General features: G+C 46.1%; 3 protein-coding genes across 3 annotated transcripts; 1 reads left to right on the forward strand and 2 right to left on the reverse strand.

Annotated features, from left to right (window-relative positions):
• Positions 1–4,559: 4,559 nt before the first annotated feature.
• On the forward strand, positions 4,560–7,026 carry LOC146724582 (uncharacterized). Its single transcript, XM_085479614.1, has 2 exons — positions 4,560–6,365; positions 6,619–7,026. Exons 1-2 carry the CDS (start codon positions 4,560–4,562, stop codon positions 7,024–7,026), a joined length of 2,214 nt encoding a protein of 737 aa, XP_085335740.1.
• A 5,814-nt stretch (positions 7,027–12,840) lies between these two features.
• LOC114945520 (uncharacterized) lies at positions 12,841–15,057 on the reverse strand. Its single transcript, XM_029321781.1, has one exon. The coding sequence runs from the start codon at positions 15,055–15,057 to the stop codon at positions 12,841–12,843; it is 2,217 nt and encodes a 738-aa protein (XP_029177614.1).
• A 35-nt stretch (positions 15,058–15,092) lies between these two features.
• LOC114945521 (uncharacterized) lies at positions 15,093–18,068 on the reverse strand. Its single transcript, XM_085479615.1, has one exon. It carries the CDS (start codon positions 18,066–18,068, stop codon positions 15,093–15,095), a length of 2,976 nt encoding a protein of 991 aa, XP_085335741.1.
• Between the last annotated feature and the right edge of the window lie 1,628 nt (positions 18,069–19,696).

The following is a 19,696-nucleotide window of genomic DNA, read 5'->3' on the forward strand; positions in this document are numbered from 1 at the left end:
CATTTGGGTCTCGCCACGCTCGCGTCGGTCTGACTGTTCGCACCGTTCGCATGTTAAAATAAACCAAATTAAAATATAATTTTGCTAAATTTCTTTTCAAATAATTACATCTCTCTATTGAGATATTTTGGCTCGCTAAAATAACTAAAACACAAGAACATAAAGCTTTATTAAATAATAAAGTGATACTAGTTTTGAGACTTTCGCGGCCATTGGAATCACCAATGCAAAAGGTTTCCGGATGGATGCCGCGTGGTTTAACAGCGTAATGCCGACGTTTCGCAAACGTTGCAGTTGGCATCTTCAGGGCTGAGAGCTCCGATATTGAGCTTTCTTGGGTTGTGGTCCTTATATATATTATGGGAGGTTTTTTATCTACGGAAAAGTATTCCGTAATGACGCCGCCTAGTAGTGTGAGTGCATATTAAGGGCTGTTTGGAGTTGGACAAAGTGAAAATTATCGCATATTAATTAATCTTATATTTCGGCCTTAAAGTTTTCGAATCGTTTTAGTTATATCTCACGTCTTTGTATAGCCAATTATTTCAGCGTAAAAAATATATTATTTTCGAGTCTCATTTCGTTACGGTGCCGCGACTGACATTCCTTGTTGTTTTTCGCTGCCGATCAGCTGGCGATCAGCTTCCGATCAGCTGATTCGCACTCAAGTAAACATACCTTGCTCCCCCTTTTCACCCTTACAACGGGGAATTCTTTTCTCTCGGCCCATCGTCAACAAGTTAGTTGGGCACGGCTCAAGCGAGGTTGTACAGTCGAAGGCTTTTATTTTTTGACCCCTGAGGGAGGGCCAGGAGGCTTCGTGGTGGATTCCCGCCCTATCCCGAAGGATTATCGGACGGGGGACCGACCTAAAACCTGACTGAAGCCCCTGGTCGTATGGGTATTGCCACCGCGGAACCGCTTTCGCATAACATCACGGTGGACACCCGACCGGCGTTCTAAAAAGGACACATCTCCCGAGAGGATACTACCGGTATCCCCCCGGAAAGGACATTTCCTTGCCCAGATAGGGCATCGGAGGGAGCCGAGCTACTAGCTCCCCCCGGACTTCCCAGGGTCGACGTGCAATGGGATCGGGGCCCTCACCCTTTTCCCTGCCAAACCCGATTAGTGAGACGACCGCAGTCGCCCACCCACACGCAAGACGTCACAGGGCGTTACAATAAATAACGTGCACAATACATGTACACAATCCACATTAACGAATAAATAAGGGCCACAGGCCCAGCTCTCTAGGGGCCCACAGCAAAGGCACTATGGCCGACCACAGGTAAAGGTGGTGAGAGATGTTCACACCACCTATTGACGTAGGACAAGAGGACTAGAACGACATAAACCTGGCGCGGGTGAAGAGGCCGCGGAGTCACCTTTCGGCAACCTCCCCGACACTCAATTACCCATCGCCGTTACCTACTAAAAACCAACACAGAGAACGCATCCGAACCAGCCGCGCCCCGTTAAGGACTAATGCCAGCCGCGGTCCCCATAACCACATTAGACAAGAAAAACATTTAACATCAAACCATCTCCGAGGCAGCCTCAATATTCCAAGGCCCTCCCCCATCGGGACGACCCGGAGCCTGGCGCCTATCCCTCGCCCCGGTTTTTCGTTGCCCGGGAGGAGGGGGGAGCGAAACGCACCCTCGGCCACCCAGGACATGTCCAGCCGACTCCCCACCGTCCAAACAAGCCGGACAACGGAGAGTGGCGACACACCCCGCCGTTTGATGTCCCTCTACACCACAGCGGTAACAAAGCCGCGAGCGATCGACATCGGACGAGCAGCTCACACGCGCGTGCCCCAACTTGAGGCATCTATAACACCTCAAGGGGCGGGCACGAAGCAACTCCACCCCGAAAGTGTTCCATCCCACTCTCAGTTTTTCCGCCAACAAAGCCCTTTGACCAGTGGCTAACGAGCAACGCACCCACAAGGTGCTCCAGGAGGACCGCGGCAGAGATCAAATTGATCCGAGTCGGATATCCCCCGCACTACATCCCCCCAGAGACGTCAGCGCCTCCAAAACCTCCTCGCATGTGGTGATCCCCTCCCCCATAGTCCCACGAAGCCTAAGCTCCATGGTTTTTTGGGGGCGGGAGACCACCACGTCCTTTTCCGAAAAGACTTCCCGCAGCCTACCTGCGAGCAGGTTCGCCTTTTCTACCGTGTCTTTTCCAGGGACCTGCAAAAGCAGACCCCCAGTCACACCAAACCGCATTGTCATCGGGCCAATACCCAACTCTTAACGCGCGTTTTTGCCTCCCTCAGAACATCCGAATAGGACCTGCCTCCGGTCGAGAGAAGTTGCACCGCCGACGTACCCGAAGCGCGTACAGCTCGTGTCACTTGGCCCCGCCGCGCGCCCAGTCCAAGACCAGCCGCGAGGCCCGATGCCTGAACCCTCCCAGAACCCAGGCCACCCGCCCCACCAGCAGCCATAATAGCCGCCGACAGGGCAAGCGACCCAACCCCAGGAGAGCAAACCACCTTTCCACCGCCACGACCCCGCCTTTCCCGCATACGCGTAGAGAGGACGGGGGAAACCTCGTTGACCGACGGAACAGAGGCAGGCAAACCTTCCCCTCTTCCCCGGAAATCCAATGAGGACCTGAGAGACTCTACAGTTCTCCTCAGGCCCTCGATCGCCCCAGAAATGCGTTTCTCAATAAGAAGATCCATCTGCGCTAAAAGCAGCTGGTGTGGATGCCCCTTCGGAACTACATCAGAGGAGGACTCAAACAGAGTTCTCCGCACCCCAGAAGCGATCTCTTTATCGGAAACTTCCAACTTAGAGACCACCTCCTCACCCCGTCTCTGTCGCGATCTCTTCTTCTTAAGGGGCGCCTCTTTCTCCCCAGAAGAGGGAGAAAGGGGAGCTGCCGCTCTTTTTATTATCTCCAGTTCTTCACGGAGTTTTTTATTGCTCGCTTCCAATATGCTAACGCGTTCCTTAAGTTTTTTATTTTCCTCCGCATAGGCCCGGCAGTTGTCCGACAGGATTTGTTCTCTGTCAAGGACTTCCACCGGGCTGTGAAAAACGCAGGGCTCCGATACATCAAGCGCACCATCGAACCCCCCAGAGGAGGCAGAGGCAGCGCCCAGTGCACCGTCGCTCATACCACTAACCTCAGGAATTTTGTCCAGTGGCGAGTCCCCCCGGATCTCCTTCATCTCCCCGTTAAGATTTTGGGGATCAAATTTTTTAAGCCACTTTTCTTCTTCAGCCTGCAGGGCACGCTTGTCCAGTTTTGAGGTCTTTGGGCGAGGCAACACTTTATCATCCTCAAGGTCAATTAAGGTACATTTATGCGCAGCACACCACCGAGTAACGCTCACGGCACAGAACTTTAAGAACAGTCGGCAAAAGGCCAGCATCTTCTCGTATGGCTCCTTTCCACGGAAGAATCGAACCTCCTTTGATCCAATAAGAGCCACCATCTCCAGTACCAAGTCCCGAGAATCAACACCGATAACACGGGTCTCGAACTTGGCCTGTATCGCCCTCAGCCGGTCATACACGTCCCTCAACAGCACTGTAGCATGCTTATCCGCGAACCCAGCCGGCAAATCCGCGGATGACCTGTCGCTAGATGTCGACAAGGGAGAAGCCAGGCCTAGACCCCCCCCCCCATGCCGTCCCCTGGGTGTCCAATCACCCACGGACGGTAAAGCTTCTCTCTTTTTGCGTATCCCCATCTGTAACAAAAAGAAGGATTTTTCTCGAGGTGTCCTTCCTCTAGGACGGTGGATCAAAGTCCTTTTGGGATCCGTCCCACCCGTCACACCGCATTCATCCATCACCACACACTCCACTTTGAGTACCTCGGGCTCGCGACACCCGTACACTACAGGAATGAGTCTGTAGTGCCCCTGAGAGATACAGTCGAAGGCTGCGTGTCTCAAGCTCAGTTTCGTCTCCATCTCAATTGTGTGTCTCAAATAAACTCTTAAACGATCAACTCATTTTTGTAATCTCTCTTAAGCACCGATATTTCATCCTTCCTCTATCCGACCGTTCGATTAATTTCGATGTCTTCAGTGAAAGTGTGGATTCTCATATAGTTCATTTGCAATTCCCGGAAGCTTTGGAAAACTCTAAATAACTCGCGCAAACATTGCTGGTCCTTCGAGCCGGATTTTTGGATTTCGCGAATCTCGTGATTTCTCGTAACCGAAATTACCGAACGTCGTGAGGGTTCTCAAATCAGTGATATTTCGCAAGTGCTGTGTTCTCTCCAATCAAGTTACTCCGACTCCATCTAAGATGGCAACAATCAAAAACACCATTGCTCGCTAGAATGATTTGTTCGGTTTGATTTCTCGCGCAATCGAAAATCTTCATAAACTCGGACCGACAAAAACAACTCGTGGAGCAGTGCAAAGTCGCGTGAGCGCACTCAAGGCTAATTGGGAGAAATTCCAGGGTTTTCATGATAGCTTGTGCAAAGTGCGGAACCCCGAAATTGCAAAGCTGCCGTATTTCGCCGACGACCTCCATGCCTTGTGCAAAGAGAAATACATCGATGCGAACGGCATCATGCTTGACATGTTAGATGAGCTCGCGCCGGAAAGGAGTGCGTCTGCGACCGAGAACTCAATGACGACGTCTACCGCATCTCATTCTCGTCGACTGCCTCGTATCGACTTACCGAAATTCTCAGGTGATTACGCTCAATGGAGTCATTATCGAGATTTGTTTACGTCCATGATCATGGAAAATAATGATCTATCGGCTGTCGAGAAACTACATTATTTAAAGATAAGCTTGACAGTGGAGCCATCGCAATACTTGAAAATTGTGACTATCTCTAGTGAAAATCTCAAACGCTCCTGGAAAATGCTCATTGCTCGCTACGAAAATAAGCGAATACTAATTGATGCACAATTATCAGCGTTATTCGCAATTCGCAAACTGAAAACCGAGTCATCATCGGAACTCACGCGACTTCTCGGCGACGATAAGGAAATCCTTGGTGGTCTCGAAGCTCTCGACTGCCCGGTGCGCCAGTGGGATCATCTTATTGTTTTTATGACTGTGCGCAATCTCGATTCCGAATCATTGAAGGATTGGAAAAAAACACTCGGCACAACTACCGCGCCTTCCTTCGCCGATTTAGAAATTTTTCTCGTTGGACGCGTGCATACTCTTGAAGCTATCAAAAGATCCACGACCTCACATAAACATCCAGCGACAAATATGACACGACCTCAACTAAACGCAAGATCATACGCTACCACTACCGCCGAACAGCAGTGTGCGTTGTGTAATTCAAGCCATTATATTTCGGCGTGTCCAAAATATTTTGAGAAGACTCCCGCTCAACGACGCGAGACAGTTTCATCGAAAAACCTCTGTTATAACTGTCTCGGTCCTCATCATTTGAAAAGCTGTCATAATGCAAAGCGCTGTCGTATCTGTCGCAAGCAACATCACTCATCGCTACATTTCTCATCAAACGAACCGGTAGCCGCAATAACGCCGGTGTCGCCGACTGCCTCGACTTCGTCGACCTCGCACATTGGACTCACCTCCACGCATCTTGCGCAAGCCGATGGACAAAAATCAACGCTTCAAGCATGCAGTCATGTGACACAATCGCGTATAATTCGAAGTACGTCAGTACTGCTCGTTACCGCTCTCGTTACCGTCGTCTTATCATACGGCGAACGTTATCAAGTACGCGCGTTGCTTGATCAAGGATCGGAGGCATCATTTATCTCTGAATCCGTTGCACAAATCTTAAGGCTCTCACGCACTTTAGCTGCAATTCCAATTATCGGGATCGGTGCTCAGCGATCCAGTGTCTCCAACAGACGTGTCTCTTTGAAAATTATCTCACGCGTTAATTTGGCATTTTCTCTAAAGATCGAAGCTTTTGTGTTGCCGAAACTCATCTCTTATCTGCCACCTGCAGTTATTGTAAATGCTCAGTGGCCTCATATCCACGGATTGGTGCTTGCAGATCCCAGCTTTGCAACGCCAGGAAAAATTGATCTGATTCTCGGCGCAGGTGTTTGTGCGCAAATTCTCGAAGACGGCATTTGTCGAGGAGCTAGCGGTACGCCAATTGCTCAGAAAACCACTCTCGGCTGGATACTATCAGGACAACTCTACTCTGAGCATGATCGCATCTCAACAGAACAATCAATTAATGGTCTGCAGTGCTTTCTTGATTGTGAACTCTTCGATCTGCTCCAGAGATTCTGGGCTCAAGAGGAAATCACGCCTGTGCATAACGTGACACTCATCCCAGAAGAATCTCAGTGTGAAGAACACTTCAAGACAACGCATTCTCGTGACGCGCATGGATGCTTTATCGTTCGGTTACCGCTCCGAAAAAACGTAAGTGACTTTGGTGATTCTCGCGCTCCAGCGCTCAGGATGCTCCGACGAATGGAAGCGCGCTTTGTAACGCACGCTCTCTCAAGATAGCCTATAAGGACTTCCTATTGTTCAAGGCCTCATCAAAAGAATGGATTCACATCGTCTCCCAGCTCGCCAACAATGGAATTACGTGGAAGTTTAATCCACCCTCGGCTCCTCACTTTGGTGGAAAGTAGAAAGCTGGGGTGAAATCTGTCAAATTTTACCTTAGGCGAGTCATAGGTACCCCGAGGGTGGAGAGAACAGCGATGGCGCTGTGTCGCCTGCTCCCAAACCTCGGGGGACCGGGCGGGAGTGTTCGCCGACTATACGCGAGTACGGTCCATGCGATGCTGCTGTACGGGGCCCCGGTATGGGCGGAGAAGGTGTGCGCCACCCGCAAATTGAGGGATTCGATCCTTCGAGTCCAGAGGCGGGTGGCGTGCAGGATATGCCGGGGTTACCGTACGGTAAGCGGTGTGGCAGTAGAGGTGCTCTCCGGAGTACCCCCTGCAGACTTGCTGGCCCGCATGTAAGCCGAAGTATACAGGCGTACACGCGGGCTGCAAACGGCGAAAGTCGCCGTAACGGACCATACTCGCTGCCTAATAAGAGTCCAACAACGACGGGTCCTAATTGAGAGATGGACCGGCCGCCTCCGGGACCCGAGGCTGCCGGGCCGTAGGACCGTCGAGGCTGTCCTTCCCTGCATGGACCAGTGGCTTAGCAAGGAACATGGAGGTGTCACCTATAGGATGACCCAGGTGCTTACCGGGCATAGATGCTTCGGTGAGTATCTAGGTCGTATAAGGAAGGAGGCGACAACGGTCTGTCACCATTGCGGCCACCCAAGAGATGATGCCTAGCACACCCTCGCGGACTGTCCCGCGTGGGTGTGCGAAAGGGCTGACCTGGTGGCCGCGGTGGGACATGACTTGTCACTGCCGACAGTGGTGTCGGCGATAGTGGGGGCGAGAGAGAGGTGGGGAGCCTTCTCCTCCTTCTGCGAGAGAGTCCTCTTGCAGAAGGAGGAGGCAGAGAGAGAGAGAGGGAAAGGGCTGGGAGAGGTAACTCCCAGCCCTCGGAAGAGAAGGAGGGAGGAGAGGATACGGAGAACGGAAACGGGTCCCCTCCTTTCCCGGCATCGGCGGCTGTGGCCGTTTGTAGTATCGGGGATGGGGGGGGGGCCCAACGCAAGAGAAAGAAGAAGAGGAGAAAGCGAGGAGGAAGGGGACGCGCCCCCTCCTTCTCCGCCGTCGGTAGGCTTGTTTCTTGGCGGCGGGGATGGGGGAGGGAGCGCCCCTAAGAGAAGGAGAGGAGCAACGGATAGAGAAGAGGAAAGGGGCGGGCCCTCTCTTTCCCCGCTATCGGTGAGCTTGCTCATCAGTGATGGCGGGGATCGGGGAGGTCCGCCACTCACACATCCGCGTTGAAACACGACGCAGGATGAGGTCCCCGGGGGGGGGGGGAGTCGGGGACATTTAAGTCCCAAGGCTCCCCCCCGAAGACTTCTCGAGAATCGGGGGCGCGGGTGCGTCGCCTCGCATAGGCGGGGTTGGCGCGGCCGCGCCCCCGAATGGAAAATTCCCTCGGCTGTGGCCGAATCCTAACTCTCAAGGGAGCGGAAGGAGCCGCAGCCGGAAGGACCGAAGGGAGGGGTCGTTCCCCCTGCGGGGTCGCGCTTTGTCTGGCTTTGTGCGGGGTGCGGCCTCTCCCCTCACGGACGTAGATGCAGCGGGAAGGCCCTCTCACCGGGAACCGTAAGGTACCGGTGGGGGGGCATCAACGCCGTAGAGGGTCCCTTTCAGGGAAGGGTCTCCCTGGTCAGGGCCTCCAGGGCAGACTGCCGAATCCTCATTCCCTTTGGGAGGGGGAGGAAGCACCATTCTGGAGGCGGGGGGTGGCGGCTCGAGCGGGATAACTCGAGTCGTGACCCCGTTCCCCCAAACTCTTTGGGAGGGCGCGGCGTGGGGTCGGTGTCACCCTGCGCCGCAACCGCGGTGGAACCGCACAGTCATTGACTGTGCGGTCGGGGAGGGGTCTCGGCCGTAAGGTCAAGGCAGCTCCCCGGAGACGGCTTGGCGGGGGGGTGACGAGACGGCATGGGATACCAGCATCCTCGCCGTCCCCTATCCAACGCTCGGGAAAAACACCCGCTGGGGTTTTAGTGCGGTAGGTCTTGGGCCCCTGGTCGAACCATTCGTGGCTCGATCAAGGGGAACAAGGAGTCCCACATAACCCGCATTTCTACTCGGAGGTGCGCGGTACCATGACGGTTTCCCCAGCGTCACAAAAAAAAGGCGAGTCATAGGTGACACGCTGCTCACCTATGAGAAGATAAACACGCTCTTAAGATCGAGGCGGTTCTCAACTCTCGCCCTCTAAGCGCTCTTGCGAATGTCTTGTCCGACTATGAGTTTAAGTTGTTTAAATACATAAGATAGCAATATTACATAAATTTACTGTTACTGTTAAAATAACTGTCTTGCTAAAATGTGACGCGTATTATGAAACGCAATATTACTACATAAGTTTAAATACTTTTGTGTTACAGTCAAAATGACACTTGTACAACATACTGTATTACTAGTATATTTTATTTTCTACATTAATCAAGATTTTAAAAAATTTAAGTTTGATTACAGAAGTACAAGTTTTCTTGTAGTAAATTTTTTTCCATCAATATACTTAATATGTTTTTACATCCACATTTTATTTTCAAGCAATATATGTAATGCCAAAGAGGTATTTGACTACCTTTTCTTATAATACGTTGTAATATAATAATATTGCATTTATGGTGAAATTGCGAATTGTCTTTCTTAAATATGAATTTAAGTTAAGATAGCAATAGTACAAAAATATACTGTTATTCTTAAAATAATTGTTTTGTTAAAATATAATGCGCCTTTATGTAATCATTAACATTTCAAGGACGTTTGATTACGGAAATACAAGTTTTCATAGTGAATTATCAATCAGTATACATAATTTGCTTTTACGTACAGATTTTGTTTTCTAGAAATGTATTTAACACCAAAAATGGATTTTGACAACTTTTTCTTATAACATTATCTTTAGGCCTTAGACATAATAGGAAAAATATTAAATATTTAATATTAAATATTTATTATTTGGTATTTAATAGTTAATATTTTTCCTATTGTGCGCAGGGCCTCAGTGTGTCAAGTCTAGTGTTTTGCGATTCTGTGTTTAGTTTTGTGATATAACGTTAAAGTATTATAAAATAATATATATATTATAAATATATAATATAAATAATAGAATATTAAACGTGGTATTTTTTATATTGAGTAATAAAATATAAAATAAATACTACATTAATAAAAACACTGTTCTATATTATATACAATAAAATACAATTATAAAAGTTGTGAACATTGCCAAAAATATTACGCAAAAAACTTTTGTACAGCTAGTTTGAATATTAAATAAAAAACATGCCTTAAATTTATATTTTTTTTCGCACATTATCTGTTTATCCCTCATTTTTATAATAAATTTTCAACAAATTTGCGTCTTGATTCTGCTCGATGTTCTCATTAGTCCATCCTTTATCTCTTTTATATCTGTATGTCAAAGCTTCTTTTCATAAATGTTAATAAAAAATAAGTAACAAATATAAAAACATTAATATTCACAAAATAATTAAGATGTCCAACAATTTCGATATACAACTATCGATGTATAACTTTTGGTGTACAATTTTCCGTGTAGAACTTTCCGTGTAGAACTTTCCGTGTAGAAATTTCCGTGTAGAACTTGCGGTGTACAACTTTCCGTGTAGAACTTTCCATGTACAACTTTCCGTGTAGAATTTTCGGTGTATAACTTTCCGTGTAGAACTTTCCGTGTAGAACTTTCCGTGTAGAATTTTCGGTGTATAACTTTCCGTGTAGAACTTTCCGTGTAGAACTTTCCGTGTAGAACTTTCCGTGTACAACTTTCGGTGTACAACTTTCGGTGTAGAAATTTCGGTGTACAAATGAACGGTGTACAAATTTCGGTGTACATCTGAACGGTGTACAAGTAAACGGTATACAAATTTTGGTGTACAAATTTTGGTGTACAAATTTCGGTGTACAAATAAACGGTGTATAAATTAACGGTGTACAAATTAATAGTGCATATTTTAACAGTGTCTAGTATTCTGGGTATATAACTTCGTGTCCATTTGCACTGTGTCCATTTGCACTGTATCCAATTGAACCGTGTAGAAAATTTTGTGTCCATTTGACTTGTGTCCATTTGCACTGTGTCTATTTGAACTGTGTCCAAGTGAAGGCCACTCGATGGAAACCCTTATAGAAATTTATCACTAATAACGCCAATTTATTACTTATTTCGAGTACTTAATCACTTATTTCGAGTACTTAAATTACTGTATATCAGTATTTTAAGTACTCGAAATAAGTGATTAAATGGCGTTGCTAGTGATAAATTTCTATAAGGAAATATGAGGATGCGGATGAAGAGAATTATTCGAGTAATAACAAGAGTTCTGTCTTTACGTTAAAATCTACCATCTGATATTGATGTATTTTCTCATTGATAGGACAATTGAAAGATGATTGGATAATGATTTAAAGAAATCTGCGCAATCTTCGAAACTTGTTCGAATTTTTATGCAATACTGGAGTGTCGGATGATCTGCGTAATTAACAGAATCCTACCTTTAAGACGACGAACTCTTCGTTGACCTGTGATGTGCTTGACCAGCTTTGTTCCCTCGAAAGGACCTCGGTCGTGGAGTGCTTATGGCTAAATCAAACACCAGATTGTACGATGCACTGAAGTTCTTTATTCGTCTTTTAACCCGTTTACAAATTGTGCGCGATTATAAAGTTAAGAAGTCAGCGAGGTCGACGGCTAACCCATGACTTCAACAAACGCCAAATTACAAGTTGACGTGGAGTTACAGCGACTAACTGTTGATGACAAAATTGTATGTTCCGAGATTCGCGTTATAACTTGTGATGACTTTTTAGAATGATACGAAATTGTTGCTGCGCTCCTCGGCTAGCGATAATTCAAGATGATACAAAATTGTTGCTGCACTCCTCGGCTAACGACAATTTAAGATGATATGCCGTAACTTTTCTATGATGAAATGCCGTCGTCCGGCCAGATTTTCTAAGATTTATTCTCGAGCGTTTCTTGTCTGGATCTTGACTATTTTATGATTTCTATGTTTCAGGTCACCGTGAGAACTAGGACATCGCCGTGGAATCGCCGTGGACCTTTGGTTTCGCTGGAGAGGATTGTCGTGGGAACGACAGCAACGGGTAAATATACTGACACAGTTCTTTAGACAAAGAATATAATATATACTTCTTTTTTGTTTCAAGCCAACGCATACATGTACATTATCTTTCCGCGCACAATACACAGTTCGGTATCTTTATTCGCGTAAGTATTTCACACTATCTTAGCGATCGCGTTAATAGTTTTCTTTTCCGCACGTCGTAAACAACGCTCGCGATGCATAAATGCACTACCGTTCGGCGGCGTACCGATATGCTTACTCTCCGCTTGTTCACCCGCCTTCGATTTACGCGTGAAACACTAATTTAAAAAACAACTAATATATATCTTTTTTTTATTACCGGTTCGTCACTTGTCCCGGGTGGAATAATAATAATAAGTCAATGGAGTTTAATTAACAAACGTATATATTTAACACCAGAATAACACCATTGATTTAACAAGACGAGGTTCTCTAGACCGATCAAAAAGCCGACCCGGATAAATTGTACGAACTACGAGCTTCCGTACTGATCGCGCGTAAAATCCGGACGATGCGTACGCTATCGAGGTTCGTCTCACAGTCCCGATTCTGCTCAATCCTCGATAATATTCCCTACCGAGTCAAATACAATAACATACTCGGTGTCGGTCGTATGATTTCTTCAACCAATCACGATCGACCACCGAGATGTTTGTCAGATTTCGGCAGCAACAGTAATGTCAGAAAAACTAAAGGTAAATAATTCCTTAGAATCCGAAGCAAATGTTATGTGCCCGAGGACTGGTTCTTTGAAACAAGAGTTATAAATCAAACGAGAATTTATCTATATTGTGATCGTCTCTTTCTCGAACATCCCGCTCGCCTCGTATACCGGATAGGTAACGAAATAATTACTTCTCAAACAGATTAAAGTCCAGTCCTTCAGGGTTGAGCGATCTAGAGAGGTTTTAAGACAACATTGCAAAACAAAGAAATATGCAGTTGATTACATGATACATGATTGAAGAAATAGTACAGATTAAGTACAATAGTTATAGATCGAAGATGATAACGGAGTAAGGCGCTGAAATTTGGTATTACATTGTACTTATGTCTACATAATCATAATTTGACGTCGCGACATAGTCTTATTTGAGACGGTAATCGAGCGAAATCTTCATTTCGCGGAGCGTATTAATCTAAGAGCTAATAATTCGCATTTATCGGTAGTCGACAGATCTGTGTTAATGGTCGCTTCAGAGTTGTTTTTGCGGTACGTAACGTTACAACGCGGACATGGCTATCCTTTCCTGGATGAACCGCTACTATTCGAGCGAGTTCCCATTTAGAAGGAGGAAGGAGACTATTTTTTAATAACACTAATTCGTCGATCTTTAAATCCGGTTGATTCTCGCGCCATTTTTGTCGTTGCTGAAGAGTATGCAGATAATCAGCCGACCAAGATCGCCAGATCTGTTCGAGCATCGCGCGTACTTGTTGCCATCGCGAGAGACGGTCAGAGTCTATTTCTAAATTCGACTCTTCCGGTAAACTAATTAACGGGCGGCCGATTAAAAAGTGGCCCGGAGTAATCGCAGAAAAATCGTTCGGATCGTCATGTAATGCGGAAATAGGTCGTGAATTTAGACACGCCTCAATCTGACACAGTAGCGTAGCGAACTCGATTTGCGACAATGTACGCGAGCCGGTTACTCTTTTAAGATGAAACTTCAATCCTTTTACGCCGGCTTCCCAGAGTCCGCCAAAATGCGGCGCGGCGGGAGGAATAAAATGCCATTTTACGTTGTCGTTGGCAATGGTGTTTTTAAGTTCAGGATCGGCGATAAGTCTTTGAAAAACGGAGTACAATTCCCTATCTGCGCCCTGAAAGTTCGTGCCGTTGTCGCTGTAAATGTCTGACGGGAGGCCACGACGACTCGCGAAACGTTTGAAAGCAGCGAGGAATCCGGCAGTAGTGTAGTCGTCCACGTACTCTAAGTGAACAGCCTTAGTCGCAAGGCAGATAAATACTACCACGTAATACTTTCTCGATTTTTGACCTCTTCCCACGACTGGAATTATATTCATCGGTCCCGCGTAATCGACGCCCGTATGCGTGAACGGGGGCGATGGGTTGACTCGATGAACGGGAAGATTCCCCATCAGCTGTTGCGACGGACGCGCGCGTTCGCGGACACATCTTACGCAATTATGAATGTGGGATTTGACGCTGGTGCGAGCGGAAATTATCCAATAGTTTTGTCGTAAAATACGTAGCGTAAGTTGAGTGCTACCATGAAGGGCGGCTTTATGCGCGTGCGCGATTAATAAGTCGGAGATGCGATGCTTCGGCAAAATGATGGGATGCCGTTCGTTAAAACTCAACGGCGAGTTTTCGATCCGCCCGCCCAGGCGTATTAATTTGTCTTCTCCGAGGAAAGGACAGAGAGTCGACAAGGAGCTGGATTTCGGAATTGAACCTTTCGCATTTAAAACCTTAATTTCCGACGGAAATTGATGGAGCTGTACGTACCGAAGCCAAAAAAGGGAAGCTTCCTTGAGCTCGACAGCTGACAACTCTATCGTTTTTGGTGCAATAAATTCGCGTTTTAATTTTTGAATAAATCGTTTCACGAGCGCGGTAACTCGAATTAATTTCGTCCAGCTAGAAACGATATGCGGTAGCTCCCATTCCGAGGAGACTCGAGTATGACACACGGAAGAGAGTTTGATTTCAGATTCGACGATTTCTCGATTAGCGTCGGGTCGATTTTGATTATGCTTATGAATTGGCCACGCTGATTCCGTAGAACTCAACCAAGCGGGGCCGTGCCACCAGAGCTTAAAGTCCCTGAATGCAGCCGGCGATAAATCTCGCGACGCACAGTCTGCGGGGTTATCGCTCGATGAGACACGATTCCATTGAACCGAAGGGAGTCGAGTCTGGATTTCAGATACGCGATTTGCGACGAAGGTTTTCCATCGCGATGGATGGCCTTGTATCCAGGCTAAGGCGACAGACGAGTCGGTCCATCCGTATACAGGCGCTTTTTGCAAATTCAACGAATTTTGCACCCATTCGAGTAATTTAGTCAATAATACAATTGCGCTCAACTCCATTCGCGGTACGCTTATTGTCTTAATCGGGGCGACTTTTGATTTAGCTGTTAATAAAACTACTGAAATTTTATTGAACGAGTGACGAATTCTCAAATAAACGACAGCAGCGTACGCGCGGGTCGACGCGTCTGCGAACCCATGTAATTCGACAGCTAAATTTTCTCGATGTCGTCCAGTCCAGCGCGGGATGCGTATTTCATTTAGTTTGGAAAATTCCGAGCAATACTTTCTCCACGGCTCTAATAATTCGGCAGATACAGGAGAATCCCAGTCATATTTTCTGATCCACAGCTCTTGGATCATTATTTTAGAGGTAATTACTATCGGAGATGCCCATCCTAATGGATCAAAATTTTCGCGATAAATGATAGAATGGTTCGTTTAGTATTAAAGTCGGCAGTAGGTATATCTACTTGGAAACAAAACGAATCTTCTTGCGGTCTCCACGTGAGACCAAGTACCTTTAACATATCGTCTTCACCGAGTTTTCGTTCGACAGCTAATTCGTGCTCGCCAGCCGGAATATCGTCTAATAATTCGGTCGCGTTAGCAGCCCATTTGCGTAAGTGAAAACCGCCACGCGACATTAGTGACTGAAGTTGATCGCGGCTTTCTTTGAGCTCCGGAACGTCGTCGGCGCCGAATAACACGTCGTCGACGTATATAAATTCCTGAACGATGGATTGAACTTTCGGAAATGCATGTCCTTCATCGAGAGCCAATTGATTAAGAACTCGCATGGCTAAATAAGGAGCAGGAGCAGTGCCGTACGTAACCGTTAATAATCGATAGGCTTTAATAGGTTTATCATTTGCGGATCGCCAGAGAATCCGTACTAAATCCGTATCATCCGGATGAACGCGAATCTGTCGGAACATTTTTTCAATATCCGCTGTATACACGTAGCGGAATTGTCGCCATCGCAGGATAATAGAGGCTAACTCGCGTTGTAACTTAGGTCCGGTCATCAGATAATCATTTAACGTAGAGCCGTTACTAGTTTTACACGACGCGTTAAATACGACGCGAAGTTTCGTTGTACTGCTGGACTCGCGGAGCACCGGATGATGCGGGATATAAACCGGAGAAAAGCGTGGCTTATCGTCATCCGTAACGGCCTCCATATGACTCATTGTTTCATATTCCGACAAGAATTCGTTATATTGTTTGGCAAGATCGTAATTTCGATCTAGACGTTTTTCTAATTTAGAATATAGAAGCGCGGTAATTTCGTATGAAGAACCGATTTCGAGCGGAGGATCGGTTTTGAACGGTAACCGAACGATATAACGGCCGTCGTTGGCACGCGTATGACTTTCCTTAAAATGCAATTCACATTTTTGATCTTCTTCCGACATCGGAGAGTCGGAAGAAATCTCCTCGATCTCCCAAAACTTACGGAGCAGAGAATCTATCGGAGGGTCCAGGACGCAATTTAGCGTTTGAACCGATTCTGTTCTTTGAGTAGAAGTTCCGGTGGGACCGGATAAGACCCAGCCTAGTTTAGTGAGCTGAGCCGTTGGAGTTCCGATTGGGCCTTGCTTTACGTCATGCAGTAACAAAGCGCCGTATATGTCCGCTCCGAGGAGCAGATGAATCGGGTAATTGCTAAACGGATCGGGATCCGCGAGATTTAATCCACATAAGTGAGGCCAAGAATCGAGAGGTTTTATTCGAGAACCCGCGTACGACGTTATTTTTTGATATACGAACGCATTTAGAGGTAAAGAAGGTCCTTGCGTTTGACACGGCTCGAGCTTGAGCGGTACTTGCGCTTTCGCTACGCCACTGTATTGTTCACCAAAGCAATGTACCAGTAATCTCGCGCGGTAACGTTTCGTGCGCAGCGTTTGGCATAATGACTCCGAAATAAAACTAACGGCAGAACCCTGATCCAATAACGCACGTATTTTAAATTTACGACCTTCGACCGTGCGAAGAATCACCCACGCAGTAGCTAACAATACATTCGGTGGATTTTTTATCGGAGCGCTAATCGTTTGAACAGAGACAACAGCGGACTCGTCTTGAGCCTCAGAGGCAGTAGCAGACGGTTGAGCGTTGAGCGTCGCATTATTCGCGACAGAATTTACATTCGTCTTTTGAGCATTAACGTCCCGGTGTAGGAGCGTATGATGCGCTCGTCGGCACACATTACATCGTTTTTGACTTGAACAATCGTTAGGGAAGTGGCCGACCTTTAGACAATTGAAGCAACATTTATTTGATCGGAGAAGCTGAATTCTCTGTTCAACTGATTTACGTTTGAAATCATCACATTGCATTAACCGATGATTGCCGGGGCAATTCAAACATTTATCGGCGGTCACGCTGTGTACAGAGGCGCGATTATAACTGCAGCGGTTAGAACCTTTAATTTTATTTTGCGAAGAATCGATATTTTTATAAAGATCCGTCAACCCTCGTATTCGCAACGTCATGAAATCACGAATATTTTCGTAAGTCGGATAAGCGCTTGTTTTTCCGCGTAACAGATTCCATTCGTTACGCGTGCGTGGACTAAATTTTTGAGAGATTATAAAAACTAACAAATCGTCCCATTGATCTACCGGTCTGCCTAAATTATCTAACGCAGCCAATGACGAGGCAACAACATCTTGCAACCTCTTAAGATCGGCAGCAGTTTCCGTTTTCATAATCGGCAGCTCTGCAAAGGCTTGAATGTGCGCAAAGATGATAGCGTATTGGTTATCGTACTCATCTACAAGTAATTTCCACGCAGCGTCGTAACTCGTGTCTGTTATCTGGATATGATTTATCAATAACACGGCTTCGCCCGTAACACTCGCCTTTAGGTAATGTAATTTTTGAGTGTTCGATAGCGTTTCTTTAGAGGCAACAAGCGACTCGAAGATTCCGCGAAAATTTCCCCACTCCGTTAGATTACCGGAAAATTTCGGCAGAGATATACGAGGTAATTGCAACGCAATAGAGGGTTCCCGTATAGAGGTGTCGCTTACCGAGTGAGCCGCGTTCGACTCGCATCGAGTGAATTTACCGATTACATCAGCGAGATAGTCCGCGGCTTCGTGATAGACGTCCTCAACCTCGAAGAAGACCTCTGCGGTGAAGTATCCGTTCGTTCGTTGTTCCTCGGGTGATGCTGCGAGGAGAAGCCGGACGTTCAGCTGTTGACACTTCTCCCATAAGGTCTCCAGGCCTTCCAGTCGATTCTTCGTCTTGTATAAGGTGACGTTAGCCTTGCCAAGTTTTTTAAAATTGGAAAGTACTCGCTTGATCGAAGCGATCGTGGCAGATTGCTCGACGAGCAGTTCCTGCAGGTCACTCGACATAACAGCGAGAAGTAGGACCTCAGCTGGGCACTAAAGCTTCACCAAACGCAGAGCGATTTGGTAGAGTGTTAAAGTGACGGCTGACCGTCGTGTTTCAGTCGGCTAATCGGAGAGTAAGCATATCGGTACGCCGCCGAACGGTAGTGCATTTATGCATCGCGAGCGTTGTTTACGACGTGCGGAAAAGAAAACTATTAACGCGATCGCTAAGATAGTGTGAAATACTTACGCGAATAAAGATACCAAACTGTGTATTGTGCGCGGAAAGATAATGTACATGTATGCGTTGGCTTGAAACAAAAAAGAAGTATATATTATATTCTTTGTCTAAAGAACTGTGTCAGTATATTTACCCGTTGCTGTCGTTCCCACGACAATCCTCTCCAGCGAAACCAAAGGTCCACGGCGATTCCACGGCGATGTCCTAGTTCTCACGGTGACCTGAAACATAGAAATCATAAAATAGTCAAGATCCAGACAAGAAACGCTCGAGAATAAATCTTAGAAAATCTGGCCGGACGACGGCATTTCATCATAGAAAAGTTGCGGCATATCATCTTAAATTGTCGTTAGCCGAGGAGTGCAGCAACAATTTTGTATCATCTTGAATTATCGCTAGCCGAGGAGCGCAGCAACAATTTCGTATCATTCTAAAAAGTCATCACAAGTTATAACGCGAATCTCGGAACATACAATTTTGTCATCAACAGTTAGTCGCTGTAACTCCACGTCAACTTGTAATTTGGCGTTTGTTGAAGTCATGGGTTAGCCGTCGACCTCGCTGACTTCTTAACTTTATAATCGCGCACAATTTGTAAACGGGTTAAAAGACGAATAAAGAACTTCAGTGCATCGTACAATCTGGTGTTTGATTTAGCCATAAGCACTCCACGACCGAGGTCCTTGCGAGGGAACAAAGCTGGTCAAGCACATCACAGGTCAACGAAGAGTTCGTCGTCTTAAAGGTAGGATTCTGTTAATTACGCAGATCATCCGACACTCCAGTATTGCATAAAAATTCGAACAAGTTTCGAAGATTGCGCAGATTTCTTTAAATCATTATCCAATCATCTTTCAATTGTCCTATCAATGAGAAAATACATCAATATCAGATGGTAGATTTTAACGTAAAGACAGAACTCTTGTTATTACTCGAATAATTCTCTTCATCCGCATCCTCATATTTCCTTATAGAAATTTATCACTAGCAACGCCATTTAATCACTTATTTCGAGTACTTAAAATACTGATATACAGTAATTTAAGTACTCGAAATAAGTGATTAAGTACTCGAAATAAGTAATAAATTGGCGTTATTAGTGATAAATTTCTATAAGGGTTTCCATCGAGTGGCCTTCACTTGGACACAGTTCAAATAGACACAGTGCAAATGGACACAAGTCAAATGGACACAAAATTTTCTACACGGTTCAATTGGATACAGTGCAAATGGACACAGTGCAAATGGACACGAAGTTATATACCCAGAATACTAGACACTGTTAAAATATGCACTATTAATTTGTACACCGTTAATTTATACACCGTTTATTTGTACACCGAAATTTGTACACCAAAATTTGTACACCAAAATTTGTACATTGTTCATTTGTACACCGAAATTTCTA

Source organism: Nylanderia fulva, unplaced genomic scaffold (assembly GCF_048542155.1).
Source record: "Nylanderia fulva isolate GAGA-0341 unplaced genomic scaffold, ASM4854215v1 Scaffold125, whole genome shotgun sequence".
Classification (NCBI taxonomy): Eukaryota; Metazoa; Arthropoda; class Insecta; order Hymenoptera; family Formicidae; genus Nylanderia; species Nylanderia fulva.